At 32.6% G+C, this 20,026-nt stretch overlaps 1 protein-coding gene and 1 long non-coding RNA gene across 2 annotated transcripts in view; one reads left to right on the plus strand and one right to left on the minus strand.

Annotated features, from left to right (window-relative positions):
- The window catches only part of LOC140710196 (uncharacterized), a 161,441-nt gene that overhangs the window by 62,767 nt on the left and 78,648 nt on the right, over nt 1-20,026 (plus strand). The gene's annotated exons all lie outside the window — the stretch shown is intronic.
- The window catches only part of RGS21 (regulator of G protein signaling 21), a 50,176-nt gene that overhangs the window by 23,737 nt on the left and 6,413 nt on the right, over nt 1-20,026 (minus strand). The window contains exon 2 of the mRNA XM_007989117.3: nt 275-345. Within this exon, the coding sequence (XP_007987308.3) occupies nt 275-285 (11 nt within the window). The 5' untranslated portion in view covers nt 286-345. The remainder of the gene's footprint in view (nt 1-274; nt 346-20,026) is intronic.

Below are 20,026 nucleotides of genomic sequence, written 5' to 3' on the forward strand. Positions count from 1 at the left end.
TTAAAAAATTACATAAAGAAAGCACAATGGTCTCTCTCCACTTTATAACCTTCCTTTAGCCCACATAAAGAATAAATCGCAAAAGTAAACCACAAATTGTTGATATGTTTTCGAAAAGAAGAAATCAATAGAGAAAGGAGAAAAAATCAGGAAGAAAGACAACAATTAGTGTATATATCATAAATGAAGGAAATAAAACATCGAGACTAAAGAAGACTCAAATGTTTCATTTGTACATCTTCGGAGATAAAAATAGCTGGAAACGGCAACTCACTTCACTGGCATTTTTCGTTCCACTGTCTGTCACAGATGATGCCGAGTTTCTCTTTCTGACTGATCTTCAAGCTGAAGGTAATGTGACAGCAGGAACATTACAATTAGTATGCAAATACCTATCCCCTGGGTTACAAATTGGCATTCTTTAAATCCTGCTATTCTCAGCTTTTTTGTTTTTGTTATTAACTTTTCATTGGTCAAAGCACTTAAACTTCTAAGTCATAAATAACTCTGAATAAATGTGACATTTCTCTGAGTCTGTGGCATAATTGAAATAAATTCCATCTGAAAGTTTGTTTTCTGAAGTTCGTATTCATCTGCTTATAAGACAACTATTGTTCACAGGAGGTTAAATCAGTATATATTAAGATATACATATTTGAAATATATATATAATTAATATTCACCTTTGAGTCTTTAATCTGCCTAAAAGATCATTTTGTTTTCCTTTGTTCTTTGATTTTCAGAAAATCTGAGGAAGGCTCTACATTTAGTATACTTATCTTAACTATATATGTTTAAGCAATTTTATTCATGAACTAAAATGTTCTAATATAAGACATTGCCGTTTTCTTTGAAATTTATGCAGGTTTTATGGCTTAATAACATATATTTCTCTCTTTTAACCATGGATGTCATGTCATTTTATGCCAATATTTATGCAATGCAATGTTTAATGTAATAAGGCTAATATATTTATCAAAACAAAGACCATATATTGGCAATTTTAATTATAGTCAAAGTTTTATACCTTCATGCTTTGTCAAGCTTTTATCTCAATGTAATACAGTTCTTTGGTAGTAAAATTCAATTGGTATGTGTTTATGACCCTCAATGTCAATTAAAGACTATTGAAAGATTGACAGTTTTTCAGGTGGGAGAAAGAAAGGAGTCAGAAGAAGGTAGAAAATGTTCTTCTCCTTGACTTAGCATGGAAGTACCCTAGTTGATCTATAGAAATGGTTAGTATGAGTGGCCCTGGACTAATGAAACTGAGAGAAGTAGAAGAAATGACCTAAAAAGTCAGTGTATCATTAAGAAGGGAAATCATCAATTAGCTCAATCCCTTTTGTTAATTCAAGCTCCATTAAGTAATGTTCTTATGATAAGCAAAAACTGAATCATTAAACATATTTTGACTTTTTGTTTTGCTCAGGGGGGATAATGAAGAATTAATTTTATAATATATGCTTGAAAATAGTACAGTTTGGAAAATACACTGTCAAAATTTAAAGACCCTCTTTGGTAAAACAAAAACATGCACAGTCTTTAAGAAATAGGAGCCAGGGATAGGTTTACTTTATATTAAAATGTTAAAACAAAAATTTAAATTTCTATTTTGAGTTTAGTGCAATTGCAAGCATGCTTTTTCTCATAAATCCTTCCACAAACCACAATTATTACTTTTTTAGTGTGCACTTTCCATTCCTTTCAATCTTCTTTTCATTGTTTAAAAAACAACTCAGAATTAGATTTTATTTATCAAAATGAATCATAATACAATGAGCAGGTGAGGAAATAAGCTTTCTTATTAGGTGGAATGATGCTTTATAGCATTCAATGTATCTTGACAAAAGAATGCCATATAGATACTGTTGGGACATCTAAATACCATCAGCTTTCAGTCCAATGAGTTCAGGCTCAATTATCAGAACTTATGCCCGGTGTGATAAGCTAAGTATACAACCCTCCCTGAAAAGATATCTGTGTCCTAATGCCTGGAACATGTGAATATAGTACTTTATGTGACAAAAGAGAAGTTGATTATCCTAGATTATCCTGGTGGACTGGGTGTAATTATAAGGGACCTTTTTAGAGGGGAGAAAGGAGGGTTAATGTCTAGTAGTAGGATATTTCAGGATGAAAACAAGATGTTGGAGTGATGTGAGAAAGGGTTAAGAGTCAAGGAACGTAGGTGGCCTCTAGAAGCTGAAAAAGGCAGGGAAAGAGGTAGTCTCCTCAAAGCCTCCAGAAGCAGCTGGCCATGCTAATACCTTGATTTTGACCCAGTGAGACTGATTTTGGACTTCTGGTCCTGATATAGGTTGGCTGTGTCCCCACCCAAATCTCATCTTGAATTGTAGCTCCCATAATTCTCAGGTATTGTGGGAGGTACCTGGTGGGAGCTAACTGAATCATGGGGGCGGTTTCTCCCATACCGTTCTTGTGGTAGTGAATAAGTCTCATGAGATCTAATAATTTCTTATGGGGTTTACCCTTTTGGTTGGCTCTTTCTCCCTTGTCTGCTGCCATGTAAAATGTACCTTTCAGCAGCTGTGATTGTGAGGCCTCCCCAGCCAGGTGGAACTGTGAGTCCATGAAACCTCTTTTTCTTTATAAATTACCCAGTCTCAGGTATGTCTTTATCAGCAGCATGAGAACAGACTAATACAGGTCCCCTGGACTCTGAGATAATAAATGTATATTGTTTAAGCAACTAAGTTGGTGGCAGTTTTTTACAACAGCAATAGAAAATGAATACATCTAGGGAACTCCCCTCTTCAAAACCCTCCTTAGAAGAAGGGAGGTCAATAATAAAATAGGCATAAATTTTGAGTCAAGAGTAACAAGCTCATATGCAAATGTGGATTCTTCATCCTGGACAATAACCTTGACCTTTCTCAGTCTCTTTGCTACTGATAGTATTGATAATACCTATCTCACAAAGTTATTGTGTGAAACTGAAAGAAAATATAGCAAGCCAACACATCTTACATAGGATTATTTATATATGCTTATTTATTTTGTTTCTTTTCTCCTCATTTGACATTCACAGAACCATGGTTAAGATAATAATATGGGAGATCTTATGGACAATACTGTCATGCAATCAATGGGAATTTCTCTGGAAAGATATGAGATTTATTCTGCAATATTTTAAAATACTTGTACAAGAAATCATAGATAGGTGCTGTAGGAATTCAAAACTTTAATCAGACAGTATAAAATTGGTCATTCTGGATAATTAACATGATGAGAGTATGTGTGGAATAATTGGAAGACTGAGAGGCAGATGGGAAAGTTAAAGATTATGTTTAACTCCATAATATATATGATATATATAAACATATATAAATATATAAATTTTATTTGTCAGTTACAAAATTAATTTACTAGTTTAAAAGGTAAAGGGGAATTGGCAGAATCATGGAAGGTATTTCTTTTTATTTTCAGTTTATGGGTTAAGTTCATGACACAAATTATACTCGTAAACCACTTTAGAGCTGTAATATTTTTGGAAACTCGACTCTGCAGTCAACTTTCTAGTTTAGAAAGTAACATAGTTTTTTTTCTCCTTGAAATTGCAAAACAAAGTTTAAGAACATTTTTAAAAAGTATAGTAAACTGTTCCAAACGTGAGAGAACAAGGGTGGCGATAGATGGATGGAACAGTAAACGTCAGTGGTATTATGTCTCAGCAGAGGAGATGGGGTTAAGAGGGTCAAAGGAACAGATTTCAAATCTGGTGACTTGAAAGAATGGTAATTCCACTCATGATCATGGCAATCCATTAAAAAAACAAGGTTAGGAAAATCAATACATAAAAAAAAGTTTAGAGATATGTAGAACGTTTAGACACAGTTTGCTTAACTTTCCTGTCAGAGGTCATAGTAATTTTACAGGCATATTCAAAGACAATATAGAGCATTTAAATCTACATGAAACCCCTCTATAACCTAAGAAACTACTGCTATTTATACTTCATCATTAAAGGTAAGCTAAAAAATTTAATAAGAATTTAATTCTGGTACTTGCATAATTTAAGCAAAAGTATCATATTTTATCTTGATACAAGTGCTAAACAATGTTCATTAAAAAAAATGCTGATTTGATTGTATGACATCCAAGGGAGAATGTCATGAAAGATTTGTGGGAAAAACACCATAGCAGTTAAAATAATTGAGCATTTTAATCAATAATAGTTAAAATGCTTCAGACATATGTGTCAGAAACTTTCTGAGCATTATCTCTTTGGTTATTATTCAATGAGATAGTCAATATTTTTATTCATATTTTAAATATGAGGAAACTAAGACTCAAAGAGGCTAAATAACTTGCTTAGGCTTGTATAACTACAAAGGAGAAGGGCTGGAGCAAGATTGAGTGGGGGCAATTTGGTATTTAAGTGGTAGTGATAGTTAAGTCTGTTAGATTTAGTTTAACAGGTGAAATGACAGAGAAAAACGGAGCTGAGAACTGAGGGCTTAAATGTTCATTTATTCAATAAATATTTAAATACTTTATTGACTGCTGAATGTAAAGTAACACTTATATTTTAGGAATAGAAAAGGGAAATGAACTAGGGATGAAGATTTAATGCAATAAGCCAGAGAAAAGCTAAGGGTACAGAGTGGCATGGAATTTCCTTTAAAAACACTGTTCACAGCCTTTTGGGAAGAAGAAAGAATGATCAAGAGGTCAGATGACAGACAGGTTAAGGAGAATGATGAGTGATAAAATACTGTGAAATTTGTTAAGATGGTCTCTTGCACAGGTCACAGCAAAGGAAATCAACAAGAATGAGATTAGATGAGCAGGACAGTTCACCACAAAATCACACTGATTGTTATTTGCCCATATTATGTTTCTATTCAAATTATAATAGGAAAGGAAAGATTAATTTTTTTTACAATTGTCTTCTTTGATTTATATAATAGAGTTATATAAGTGGTTTATTTTAGGACTAAATAATTTAAAAGTTAATTTTCTTTTTATAAACAAATGGGAAAAGAAAATTATATTTTCTTGATTCTGCTTTGCCTCAAGTTACTGCTATATGAGGTTCAATTTATAAAGCAATGAGCCTGAGTTGTGTATGGTTCATCAATTATTTCTGAGAGCAGTTCTAATGGAGAAGTTAGAAATGTTTTGAGCAATGACAATACCGCTGAAATGTGTCTGATCTCCCCAAGTGGCTGCTTGGAAATATAACGCTCATTTGGACGTATAGTTCTTAGTATGCTTGTTGATAAATTGGTTGCATTACTTGCTAGTCACACTTCATGACTGTATGTCCTAAATGTATTTTCTTTGTTTTCTTAGAACATGTACTGTCATTGATAGTTAAAGGAATATCTGCCTTAGTAAAATAAAATATTTAGAAGTTCAAGATTTCTGATGTAAGTAAAAATGTCTTTTCTTATGTTTTGAAAGTGAATAACATTTTTTCACTTTAGTGAATTCATATACCTCAATGAATTAATTAAAATTCTAGCATGATAGATATAAAAGTATTGCATAAATTTAAAAGTCAGCTTTTTGGGAGGTAGAGAATGTTTAAATTCACATTGTAATATCATAGTCATCATCATATTTGTTATCATTTGCTCTGTTGCAATTTTCCTTTACTGTAGCTGAATATTTTTAGAACACAAAGATAAATAATCATTTAATTGACCCTTTCCCCTGTGTTTTACATTTCTGTGTTGCCATTGTGTATAACTAGCATCTGTAAAACTATTCTTCTGAGCTAACCTTTCCTGTCTTTACTGTCTGGTGAAGACCTCAGTATTCAATGCAAAAATATGCAAGGCAGAGTAGCAGTCATGGGAGATATTAATAAAGCTAAGTAATATAATTTTTAAAAAAGTATTTTAACTGAAATCTATGTACATCCTTAGCCAAATTTTTATTAACTTTTTAATAAAAACATTAATAAGAAATTAGCTCAATGGAATGCCACAGTCTGGGTAGTACAATTCTATTAAGTAATACCACAGTCTGGGTAGTGGAATGTTGACATACTGAGAGGAACGATTCTTTATAAATTCTAGCATTTTAAAAATGTACAATTTTTGAGATGGTACTAAGATTGTCTTAATATTTTGGGGTACTGATGCCTAATAAAAAATGGAAGAAACACAAATTTAAGCTATATGTATCTACTACATCCAAATATATTTTAAGTATAGCATACAAGATCATTGACTATTTTATAAGGAAAAGGCTCAATATCTTTTATTATATATTCCTAGAATAAATTGTCAAAGCCATGATATAAATTAAAGTTTATTTAATTATGTTATTGCAACTATATCCAAATTTCAACTATGGGTACCTTGTACCATCCTATTTATAAACTATTCTGAATAGAAAAGGAAAAAAAAACAAATAAAATTCTCACCAAGACAATCACTTTTTTTTTTCCCTCAACTCATAACAAGATTATTTTTATTTATTTTCTTCATGACCAGGTATCTCCTCCTGCATGGTCAGTTTGCTTTCATATCTTTTTTCCTTTAACCCTTAACTTGTAAAATTCATTTTTTTTTTTTAAATGGAGAAGGAAAAATGACAATTAAAAATATTCACTCTTTGTTGCAAGTATTATAAAATACCTGGCTTGATTCTTAGGGATATTCGACCATTCATTTTTTTGACAGGTTAAATGGGTTTCTCTTAATATGCAGATTATTGCTGAAATAACTCTCTTTTAAACAGTATAAAGAAGGCAGGAAGTCATCTAATATGTGCATTGCCAGGAATCAGACAGTAACCACATCTTCCATTGAATTTATCATTCTTAGACTACTTGAGCCTTTTATTTTATTTTATTTACTTTATTTTATTTTATTTATTTTTTAGACGGGGTTTCAGTCTTGCCCAGACTGAAGTGCAATAGCGCAATCTCAGCTCACTGCAACTTCTGCCTCCCGGGTTCAAGCGATTCTCTGGCCTCAGTCTCTCAAGTAGCTGGGATTACAGGCATCTGCCACAATGCACAGCTAATTTTTTGTATTTTATTTATTTAGTGTTTTTGAGGCGGAGTCTCGCTCTGTTGCCCAGGCTGGAGTGCAGTGGCACGATCTCAGCTCACTGTAAGCTCCGTCTCCTGGGTTCACGCCATTCTCCTGCCTCAGCCTCCTGAGTAGCTGGGACTACAGGCGCCCACTACCACGCCTGGCTAATTTTTTTGGTATTTAGTAGAGGCAGAGTTTCACCATGTTGATCAGATTGGTCTCGATCTCCTGACCTCAGGTGATCCACCTGCCTTGGCCTCTCAAAGAGCTGGGATTACAGGTGTGAGCCACTGTGCCTGGTCTGAGCCTTTTAATCTTCTGATTAGTGGTGCTTTGGGCTTGGCTTATAGACTGGTTACAGGAAATTCGGAAATGTCATACGTATATTAATTTTCGATTAATTGATTTTTAGACAATATGCTTTACACGGAGAACATTACACAGGTTGTTAATCTGGATGCTATTACAACAAATATACTTCGTTGAACAGCAACTAAAAAAATTTATTTTTGTTGATTTCCGGCTGCTTACCTAGAAGTCTAAAATGCTGGCCTGGTAGTATGTAAACTGTTTTTCTAAAACACAGGTGTTTGTGTTTTTGTTTTCCCTCTCAGACACACTGACTGCCTGGTATTCCCTGAAAGTTCCCCTGTTTTATAACTATTTCTGATCTTGAAATTTCTTCTACTTGGAATTCTCTACCCAGTTTTTGTCTTCTTTAACTTCTCAAGGCTTAGTTTAAAAATTATCCCATCTTAGAAGCCTTTGGTGTTCTCCAAAGAACAAACCTATCAATAACCTTCAGCTGGTAGCATTGTGATGTTACTGATTATATATTTTCTACTGCAATATCCAGTGTTCTGGTCTTTTTTCTTATCCAAGGTAGAGATACAGTCTTGTACATCTCACAGCATATGGCATGGTGCCTAGCACTATATGAATGTCCGGTGAATATCTGCAAAATGAATAAATGAAATGGGTAGGTAGAAAAACAACATGTAAAACTAAGGAACATACTAAAAAAAATGAGTAACCAAAAATGAGGAAGAGGTTCTTTAGTAAAATTATTGACAGTGATCTCTATTAGTAAGCTGCTATCATGTGCAACACACTGCATACTAGCTTTAAAGAGAATATCTAATTTCATTCTTATAAAAATTCTAAGATTCTCATTATATATGTGAGAAAATAAGCTCAGATAATCATTTCCTTCTTCCCAAAAGTTACTTAGTTTTAGTGGTGGAGAAAGGATTCAAACAGGTTTAACTGATTCCAAAATCCATGTTCTTTCACAATTTAAAAATTTAAATTATGTTCATCCTTTGCTGCAACAAAAGAACAAAAGTAGCAAGCTTTATCCTGATGACCTATGGAATGATTTTTTTTTAGGGAAGCTAAGCTCTGTGAGGATAATACAATGAACAGTTTTATTCAGGATCATACCTTAATACTGTTATTTGTAGGTCCAGATATGGTGATAAATATTTAATTAGAAGAGTATATGAAATACATGTTAAAAAGAGGATTTGTGCAAACTCATTAGGCAGTCTTTCAAGCTTTGTAATGACATAAGTGGCAAGTGGATTATGGTTTATTTTAAAAGACTTGTCAATGCAATCTTGTTGGGGGAAGGGAAAGAAGGTGGAGAAAGAGAAAAAGAGAGATGGAACACATTCTTTTGCAGATTTAACAAATGATTTCACATGCTTCATGCTGTTTATTCTGTGGGATTGTTCTCTTAGCTAAATATACACACTCATAAATACCGCATATTTCCTACTGTCTGTTTAAACTTTTGCAACTCATTCTTTATTTTCAATAGCTCTTCTCTCTTCAGCATCTGTTTTTTTTTCTTTTTGTCCCAAATTTCTCACATATATTACAACACAGTTCAGAGGCCTCTTTTTAATTTTATCAAGTTTTTAAGCTAGTAGAAGCAATGTCCAGTGACCTTCGATGGTATAACTTTAAAAGTATACTGTACTCATTGTCCTATGAAAAGATCTAATTCTTCCTGGGATAGAATTCAATATAGAATCCCAATATAGAATAGAATAGAATAGAACAGAATAGAATTCAATTCTAAAACAAAAATGGAAGAATGTTAGCAGAAAATACTTCATAAACTGTATTTGATCTTGACTCTAATAGCGTATAACTATTTATTTTCTCTTCTTTAAAGGTGATAACCTAAAGTGTGCATTAAGATTTTTTACTCATAGTTACATGACAAATACACTTTTTAAATTAATAACTACTGGATATGGAATTGAAGCTCAGGTATCTTTAAGTCCAAATATACTTTCTACTACACTTACGTTGAAAAGTTCACTGTCTAGAAATGTAGCTTAGATTAGCAAAGGCATGCAGACCCAAAGACAATGCTATGTATACATCTTTTTATAATCATGATGTCCTTAGAGAGCCATATGTTAAAGTAAACTTTTTCCAAAGGATTGATAATTTTGAATTAAATTTTAAGTCATACAACATGTTTTGTTTTACTTTTTTCAGCTTTTAGTTTTGGCATAAGTATATATTCACAGGAAGATGTAAAGACAGAACAGAGAAGTTTCAGACCCTTTGCGCAGTCTATCCCAGTGATTGGCATGGTTTGCATCTTATATAATTATAGTACAGTAACAAACCAGTAGTTGACACTGGGGTGTATGTGTTTGTCCTTTGTCATTTTATCACATGTGTAAATTTACATAACCACCAATGAAGTCAACATACAGAACTATTCCATTACCTCAAAGATCTCCCTCATGTTATGTCTTTATAGTACCTTCTCTATATCATCCCTAACCCCTGGAAACCATTCATCTCTCTTTTTTTTTTTTTTTTTTTTTTTTTTGTCATTTTGAGAATATTATAAAAATACGATCATACCACACATGTCCTTTTGAGATGGGCTCTTTTCAATCAGCATAATGTTCTTGTGATTAATCTGTATCATTTCCCATGTGAATAGCCCTTGCCTTTTTATTGCTGAGTAGTATTTCATAGTATGTGTGTATCACTGTTAATTTAATCATTCACTACTTAAGGACACTTTGCTTGTTTAGAGGTTTTGATCTATGACACACAGAGCTGCTATGACTAGTGTAGGTATTTGTATAGACATACATTTTATTTATCTGGATTAAATGTGGAGGATTACAATTGATGGGTCCTATGGTAAGTGTGTGTTTTTATGTGTGTTTATGTGTGTGTGTGTGTGTGTGTGTGTGTGTGTATTTAAGAAACTGCCAAACTATTTTCAGAGAGACTATCACTTTATATGCTACCTGCAGTGTATGACAGGTGCACTGTTTCTGCATCCTAATGAAATTTTTGTTTTATCATTAAAGACATTTTTATCTGTCCTAATAGATAGGCAGTGATAACTCATTTTGGTCTTAATTTTAATTCCCTAACAGCTCGTGATGTTGACCCTCTTTTTATGTGACATTTGCCATCTATATGTTCTCTTCAGTGAAGTGCTTCTTGTATTTTACCTTTCTTACTAATTGTTAGTTATTATTATTTTTAACTGTTGAGGTTTTTTTTTTTTTATTTAAAATTATTTTTTAGAGACATTTGGGTAGGAGGAGAGTATCTTGCTCTGTCACCCAGGCTGGAATACAGTGGCATGACTGTAGCTCACTGACTGCAGCCTTGAACTGCTGGGCTCAATCCATCTTCCTGCCTCAGCCTCCGGGGTAGGTAGGACTATAGGCATGAGGCACAGGCTCCATTGAGTTTTGAGAATTATTTATGTATAGTAGGCATGATCACTTTATTAGATACGCAGCTTGCAAATATTACTTCCTAGTATGTGGTTTGCCTTTTCATTCTCTTAGCAGGCTTTTTCATAGAACAAAGGTTTTTAATTTTGGTAAAGTTCAATTTATTGTTGTTTCTTTTATTAATTGTGCTTTTGACGTCATGTCTAATGACTCTTCCCCAGGTCCTAGATTCCAAATACTTTCTCCTGTTACACTCTAACCATTTTAGAGTTACATTTAAATCTATGATTCATTTAAAACTATTTTTTTAAATATAAGGTGTGAAGTTTAGAACAAGGTTTGTTTGTTTGTTTGTTTTGCCTATTGGTATTCAATTGACAGTTTGGCAGGGATTAAATTTTAGGCTGAAAAATATTTCCCTTTATAATTTTGATGGTATTGCTTCATTGCCTTTTTCTATCCAATCTTACTGATTACTGAACCCATATAATTCTCATTTCTTTGCATTTGTATTACTGGTGTTATGAGATATTTTGATTCTGTTCCTTTACATGGTTCTTTTTTCATTCACTAGGTTGATTTATCTTTTAAATATGGAGCTTTATGTTCTTCAGATCTGGGAATTTCTCTTTCATTATTTTAAGAAATAATTTTCTCCTTTCAATTCTGTTTTTCTGTACTTTATGCTTATCAGTTAGATCATGAACATCCTGAATTTTACTTCTTTATTAGTAATTTTTACCATGGTAAACCCTCAGTCTGTCTAAGATTCTACTTCATTTTCCCCGTTGTATTTTTTTTGCATCAAATAATTTCCCCAAAATTGAAAAGCATTTCTATTTAAGACCGTTCTCTAAATATCTTAATTATTGTGGATATATGCAATGTTCATTTGTTTAACATTACTTTTAAATGGTCTCAAGGGAAAAGAGATAAATACATTTTTAATCTTCTAACAAAAGTAGAGACCCCTGTATCTAAATTTTGAAAAAATATTTAAAGTAGTAAATATTTCAAAATGTTATTTTTCTAACTCATGATTTTCATACTCTTCTAGTATTTTATCAAATACCTGTACCTTAATTTTTAAGTTACTCTCATTGTGCCACTCATTAGGTTTTTAAGTATGTCAAAGTTTTTGAATAATATGTTTTAAAGTCAGTTTAAATTACACACAGTCTTATTTATTTATTTATTTATTTACTTATTTATTTATTTATTTAGAGATGGAGTCTTGCTCTGTCACCAGGCTGGAGTGCAGTGGCACGATCTGGGCTTACTGCAACCTCTGCCTCCCGGGTTCAATCGATTTCCCTGCCTCAGCCTCCCGAGTAGCTGGGACTACAGGCATGTGCCACCACGCCCGGCTAATTTTTTGTATTTTAATAGAGATGGGATTTCACCATGTTGACCAGGTTGGTCTCGATCTTCTGACCTCATGATCTGCTCGCCTGGGCCTCCCAAAGTGCTGGGATTACAGGCGTGAGCCACCACACCCAGCCACAGTCATGTTTATTTAAAATAGAATTTTTTTTTTTTTCAGATCACTTACAACTTTTAGATCCAGAAACAAGGGAGAAAATAAATTCCACAAAATTTTCATGGCTACATACAGCCAGACATTAACAAGAATGTAAAGCTATTATTTATTGAGGGCTTCATGTGTTCTATTATAGTCTTTCTTAAAGTAGTCTAGTTGAGTAGAGCCAGAACATATACATCAACCATAGGTTTGAGTTACTACCACATACACAAACACTGATACAATCTACTACATCATAATCTCCTAATTAATTACCAAAATACATCTCAATGCCACATTCGCAACTATTGCACAGATACACTTGGTTACCCCTCAGCTCATCAAACTCAAAGTGTCTAAAACTTAATTCATTTTCCATTGTCTATCATTCAATCCTTATTTTTTCGTTTTGACTTAACTATACTTGTAGTCACTGAATTAAAGACTTCAGAGTTATCATTAACATAACTTCACATGAAGATAATGGCTTGTCACGTCTCATTCAGGTATCTCTCACAGTTATCTGTAACTCTCCAACTCCAGCAACATTCCTTGTCCACGCCCTCACTTCTTAGTGATTAATGCATCTCTTAACTAATTGTACTGTCTCCAGATTCTTCTCCTTCCAATCCATCCTACATATCTTAAAAGAGTCTTAATGAAAAACATAAGATCTCATTATCTTTTGCCCTAGGATCTTATATGCCTCCGTCGTTTACCAAATTGTGTGTAAACCTTTTAAGATGACTTTCAGCATGTGCCAGAATCTGGTTTCAACCTGATTTTCTAGATTTTATTTCAAAGTTTATTGGGTCAAAGTAGCTTCTACTTTAGGAAAATTCTTCCCCTTCCCCCAACATCCTTCTTGAATTCTGAACCATTTTGTATATCTGTCCATATTTTAAACTCCCTCTGAAATTGACTTAACCTCACCATCTTTAGTTGTCTAAATTCTACCCATGGATTTCAAAGCTTTGCTTGCATGATTTCCCATCTCTGATCCACAGAACTGGAAACGATGCCTTGCTCCTCTGAACTTTCATAACACCTATTATATGCTTTATCACTTTCTGTCTTGTGTACTTCTGGTGTGTGACCATGTCTTGTTTCTCCTTTTAGACTTTTTATTGCATAAGGGTAAGTTAAATATTTATTCAGCTTTAAATTATTCTCAATGCCTAGCATATTACCTCATATATAATAACAATGCCAGTTGATATATAATATTAACAACAACGTTGGATATAGAAATATAAAATATTTAAAAATTTATATTTTTCTTCCTCCCTCAACCTTTAGGAAGCTCTTCACCACGTGATTTTAGCTTACTATAAACATGCATACAAAATGAAATTTATCACTGAATTAGAGTACTTCTGTTTAAATCAGTAAGCTTGTATACCTAATCCTACTTATAATGTGGAAAAGGCAAAGAATATCTGTTCTGTGTGTGTAGGTTTTTGGGGTTTGGAGTATGATTCTTTTTTTTTTTTTTTTTTTTTTTTTACTTTTCCCTGCCTATGCTGACCTTCTTTTCTCATCTGTACTATTGCCTGAGGCAGTAAGATTATAGCACAAAGATTTGACTACAGTTTTATATTAATTACATGACACACCTCATTTGAGAAACATCTCTCTTCTTCGTAGAATCTGTGAAACTGCCGTAGTACTTTAATTCCTTCGTTACGGATATTCTTTTAACTTAGAATAATAGGTCATTATATGTTTTTATTTTTCTTATGTAAGTCACAATGTACATAGATGCCCCTTTTCTCTTCATAATAAGCAGACAAATTAAAAGACACTTCCATATTTTATTCTTTTCAAAAATAGAATCAGAAATAGTCAAATCAGAATAAGAAATAGAAAAAAAATGTAGCTTTGGTAGTTAATCTCAGAGAAACAGCCTAGGGAAGCAAAATTAACAACGGAATGAAGTATACCTCTGCTCGTAATGAAACTAACATATATCCAAGGAAAAAAAACGAATAGGTAATTGAATTTTATGCTCATACTAGTGGGATCAGTTCTATATATTTTAGATACTCAGTATCACTGAATTCACTGAGGTGTTATCAATTTATTTCCAGGTAAACCTGACAATATCAGACACTAAAGTCTGTGTAATATCTGTTAATATTAAATGTGTGATTTATTGTATCAAAAAACTTATAACCTACATCATTAAGAGTGATACTAACTTCCCTGATTCTCTTCTTGTCATTTAAAAAGAAAAAAAAATGCTCATGGAATTGTAAAGTTGATCTATGGGAAATAATTTTAAATTGTATAACATTTTAAAGGAGTAAGTTAATTGAATTTAATCATATTTACAATATGAATGTATGAGACTTCAATATCAAGCTTTAATATTTCTGTATCAATAAATATGATTCTTGAACATAATAGCTATCACCTGCAAATTATTTGTTGATTTATTTAATCAATCCTCTATTAAACTTAAGGGTTATTTCCCCTTATCCACTATTGTAATAGTGTGATGGATGTCCTAGTGTACACATATTTTATACATATGTAGTTATATCAATGTAAATTCTTAGAGATGAGGTTTCTAGATCAAATTTTATGCACAATGTATATTTTGACAATTATTTCCAAACTTCCCATTAGACACACTTTACTAATTTGCTTTTACAAGTCCTATTTCTCTAAACTTTTCCAACAGTGAGTTTTTATCATTTAAAATAAAAGTCTTTGCCATTTTGATTAAAGAAAGTAATATAAAGGCCTAGCATAGTTGATGGCCTGTTTTGTAAGATTCTTATCTGAAGCTTGGAAACATTTAACTTAGAAAAACATAATAAACCATAGGGACAAATTATTAATTCAATTACTAACATTAATTCAACTACTAAGCACTTAACAAATAATAAAATCAACAAATTTCAGGTAACCATCTGTGTTTAATTTTTATCTCTAATTCTTATACCTCTTATCCTGTAAATTGAGCTAATACATTTTACATATCAAATTAGTATTAATTCCAATAGTTTTGTATCATTTGTCTGTCCCTGGCCGCCCTCAGAGCTGTGCCTAGCCTGGCATGCATATGTGATGATTAAGGATACAGTTAAAGAGTCAGTCACGTGTGTCCACAACAGAGACACATGCAGCCTTGTATGCCTTCTTTTTAAAAGTTGAGAATATAGTATTCATTTTGCCTATGGGATATTGTTCACATTGCCAGTTACATGGATTTTACTTATCAAAGTAAAGACAACCTTATTGATTTCCACTTTGATCAGACAATATGACTTAAAAATAATAAGCATTTCATGAGAAATTGTAACTCTTCAATTGCTATAGAAGTCAGAGTATTTTTTGCCATGTTAATTCATTCCTCGTGTCATCATTTTGTGCATATAACAGGGGATATAACTGACTTTCTTTATTTACTAAATGCCCAGTTTGCTACTTACTAGAACTTTGCTTTCCAGATGGCAAATTCTTCTAAGAATGTTTTTTTCTGGTTGGGAGCAGTTGCTCACGCCTGTAATCCCACAACTTTGGGAGGCCACAGTGGGCGGATCATGTGAGATCAAGAACTCGAGACTAGCCTGGCCAACATGGTGAAGCCTGGTCTCTACTAAAAATACAAAAATTAGCTGGTGTGGTGGCACATGCTTGTAATCCCAGTTACTCGGGGGTCTGAGGCAGAATTGCTTGAACCCAGGTGGTGAAGGTTGCAGTGAGCCAAGATCGTGACATTGCACTCCAGCCTGGGTAACAAGAGCAAAACTCCATCTCAATAAATAAATAAATAAACAAACAAACAAATAAATAATAATAAAAATAAATGTTTATTAAAATGCAATAATCTTAAATCTTATAGACTTTTGGGATTTAGCATTATTACTAGTTTTTTACTTTCTGGATTTCTTGTGTGATTTGTGTATTTTATAATCTGCTTGTTGCTAGAATATTTTGTTGTCACTTCTTTTTCTGATGCTTTTTCAGAGGCTATTATTGTCCCGAACTCTGCACATTTTATACTGCATTTATTTTCTTTTTACTCATTGCTCTTTGCCACTCAGTAACACCCATATCCACCTCTTTATTAAGATCACATGCTGTTGGGTAATTCGTATAGCTTCTTAGGTCAGTTAAATGTTTAACAATTTCTCTGTTATTCGATGCACATTGAAAGAGTTTATGTGCTTCTAGACATTCTATTATTAAGGAAATGGCTGACTTCTCTAAGACTCATTGAAAAACCATTTTATTAGAACATAAAGCTGATTCATCTCTACTATCCTTGACAATACTCTAAAACAGGATAAAAGAGCCCTAGAACCTGTGTATTTTAGAACTTTTTGGGGAGCTCTTTTGAGTTCACTGTCTCTAATATTAGAATTATGCAGATCTGTACATTAATTTATTGACATTCTTTACCTGCTATGAACAAAGTGGCTAGTACAATTTATATCCTTGTACTGTCATTTAAGGCACATAAAGATACTAGTTCCAAAGTTTGGGAAGAATATTGTGTTTGAAAACAGTTGTGTATATTGTAAATACAAACTGAGTTAATACATATTGCATATGAAATATTTTTTATTTTGACAGGACTCTATCATTGTGTGCATTTTCATACTCTAAAACTGAGAAAATTGTATTTCACTTTGCATATTCAATTTCTTGAATTTTACTCATCAGAATAAAGACAACTTTCTTGGCTTTTATGTTGATTAGGCAATATGACAAACATAATGAGTACACACATAAGTACTTTTAAGTTTATGAAATTATTTTCCTTATGTCATTCAAAGTTGTTAAAAATAACTTTGAGGTAAATATTATTAACCATATTTTTTAGGTGTGCAATTTGTCTTACGTAAGTCATAAAATTAGCAAGCTGTAGAATTAAAATTTGAACACATTTTGTTTAGCCGTTTTTAGAGAGTCTAATTTGGCTTCTTTCTTTCTCTATCTAGTTCAGTAATGCTGAATACAACCCCATTGTTTATATGATAATGGCTTAATGTATTTTAAAATAACTGCTATGTAATTAAGTGGTATAACATAAAAAGAAACATCATTATTTTAGTTATGTCAAACCTTTTTACAAATCTACTACCACAAAGGTTACCTAGATTTGTTTGTCCTTAGAGACAACAGTCCCTGCATATTCCTTATACTTAAGTTGTAATATTTGCAGGATCCATAGCTTTCGTGTATCAATTATGAGTCATAGAAGAGCCATATTTTATCTTAATAATATGAATAATTAAAATAATTCCTATAGAATACAACTTCTGTTTTGCAAGGTAACATACAGAGATCCATATTCTTTCTGAAGGATCTGTCTGCAGTTAATCAAATAAAAATTCTTGTTAGTATCACAAGACAATTTAAAATTAGAAAAACTCACAAACTGCATCTGACAAAGGTCTAATGCCCAGAATCTATAAGGAACTTAAATAATTCAACAAGAAAAAAACAATACCGTTACAAATTTGGCAAAGGACATGAGCAGAGACTTCTCAAAAGAAGACGTGCAGCCAACAAGCACATAAAAAATGCTCAACATCACTAATCACTAGAGAAATGCAAATCAAACCACTATGAGATGCTATCTCACACTGGTCAGAATGGCTATTATTAAAGAGTCAAAAAGTAACAGATGTTGGCAAAGTGGCAGAGAAAAGGGAACACTTATACACGGTGGCAATGTAAATTAGTTCAGCCTCTGTGCCATGCAGTTTGTAGATTTCTCAAAGAACTTAAAACAGAACTACCATTTGACCCAGCAGTCCCATGACTGGATATTTACCGAAAGGAATATACATTGTTCTACCAAAAAGATATATGCACCCATATGTTCACCGTAGTACTATTCACAATAGTAAAGATGTGTACTCAACCAAGATGCCCATCAACTGGGTAAACATAATGTGCTTCATATATACCATGGAAAACTCCACAGCTATAAAACCAAAACCAAATCATGTCCTTTGCAGCAACGTGGATGCAGCTGGAGGTCATTATCCTAAGCAAATTAATTCAGGGACAGAAAACTAAATGCCTCCTGTTCTTAGTTATAAGTGGGAGCTAAACATTGTTTCTATGTGGACACAAAGATGGGAAAAATAGACACTACCTATTGGGTACTATGCTCACTACCTGAGTGATGAAATCATTTGTACACCAAATCCCAGCATAATGTAATAACCTAAAATAAAAGTTGAAAAACAAAACTAAGATACTCAAGACAGATCATCCTCATTCCCAAGGATAGTGGAAATTAAAAACCAAGAGAAGAGGCCAAGATTTAACTATGTTATCACCAAATGGATTTTTATAGCTTAAAGAGTATCACCGTTCCAGCCTTCTCTTAGACTCACCAATTTCCTATTTTTCAATTAAGCTTCTGAATGATTACCATGTAACTAAGACATTTGTTAGCCTGGAATGGACTTTGTAGGCTTGCCTTTGATGGATTCAATGTAAAATTTTTTTTACATAGAAGTTAGAAAGGATAAGTGGTGTTTAATAAATATCAATAAAGCAAATGTATTTTTTTTTCTATGGATGGAGATTTTTTAATGCCAAAACTTTAGAATTATGTGCATGTGTGTGTGAGTGTAACATACACACATTCCTCTGTGAATACTTTTGGTGTTTTATGTGCAGTTTTCCAAGTGCAATATAATCTTTATTTCATTTTTTTCCAATGTGAAATTCACATTGAAATAAAATACTATTCCTAAGGGAACAAGAAGTCGTGTTCTTGATACTCAGCTCAATTCTACAACTACTGCTATATGAAATTGTTGTTAAGTTCAACTGCCAATGCCTTATCTTGCTGTGAAACAGATCTCTTTCAATAGAAAAATCTAAACAAGGAAAATTTATATGTAAATGTAAATCAGTATTCAAACTGAAGTGAAAATTCTCCTAATGAGAAAATTGTTTAAATATCTTGTAGAATTGGTCATTCTAGAGTTTCATTAACTTAATTTCAACCAAAATATAACTAAAGATATTGTTAGTAACAAGATCCATTGATCCTTTAATATTAAAGAGAACTCTTTATGCTGTTTTTATGAAGTTATGACTGTAGAGAAATAAACATGTGTCTGTGGAAACAGTTAACGATTACATGTGTATTATTTCTATCTATATTTAGCTACTTATTTGCTCTTCTTTATTAACTGTGATATTTCTTAGGGATGAACAATGAAACATGATGTAAACATTTACATAAGGCAAAATTCGTTTTAAAAAAATTTTTTTTTCCTTACAAACGAGTTTCTTGAATACATTTCTTAGCATAATACTTGAACCTGTCTAAAGAATAGCCTGATTTATAATGTCTGGGCTGTGCATTTATATGACTTGGAACTTTAGTTTTTTTTTTCTTTTCTGAACCTATGCATTCTACTTAGATCATCTTAGTAACTTTTTGAGTAATCTTCAGGAAATTTATACACATCACTTTCAGGCTGATGGTTGTCCAGTCTTCACCTGCAGTTCAACCCTTCCTCTGAGCTTCTTATCATTTCCATTGCCACTTAAAATCTCCATAAGCATCTAAGTATCTATATGCTCATCATCTTTGCCCTCTATCCACATGTCTCCTTCTAAAACTTTTTTCACCAGTCAATTTTTCAATCATCTACTCAGTGACACAAGCAAATCTGGGAGTCATTTTTCATTCTTCCCTCACTCTTGCCATTATCTATTTTCTTCATGTTATATATTTTCTTCATATTTCCTGATTTATTCATTTCAGT

This window comes from Chlorocebus sabaeus, chromosome 25, assembly GCF_047675955.1.
Source record: "Chlorocebus sabaeus isolate Y175 chromosome 25, mChlSab1.0.hap1, whole genome shotgun sequence".
NCBI classification, from domain to species: domain Eukaryota; kingdom Metazoa; phylum Chordata; class Mammalia; order Primates; family Cercopithecidae; genus Chlorocebus; species Chlorocebus sabaeus.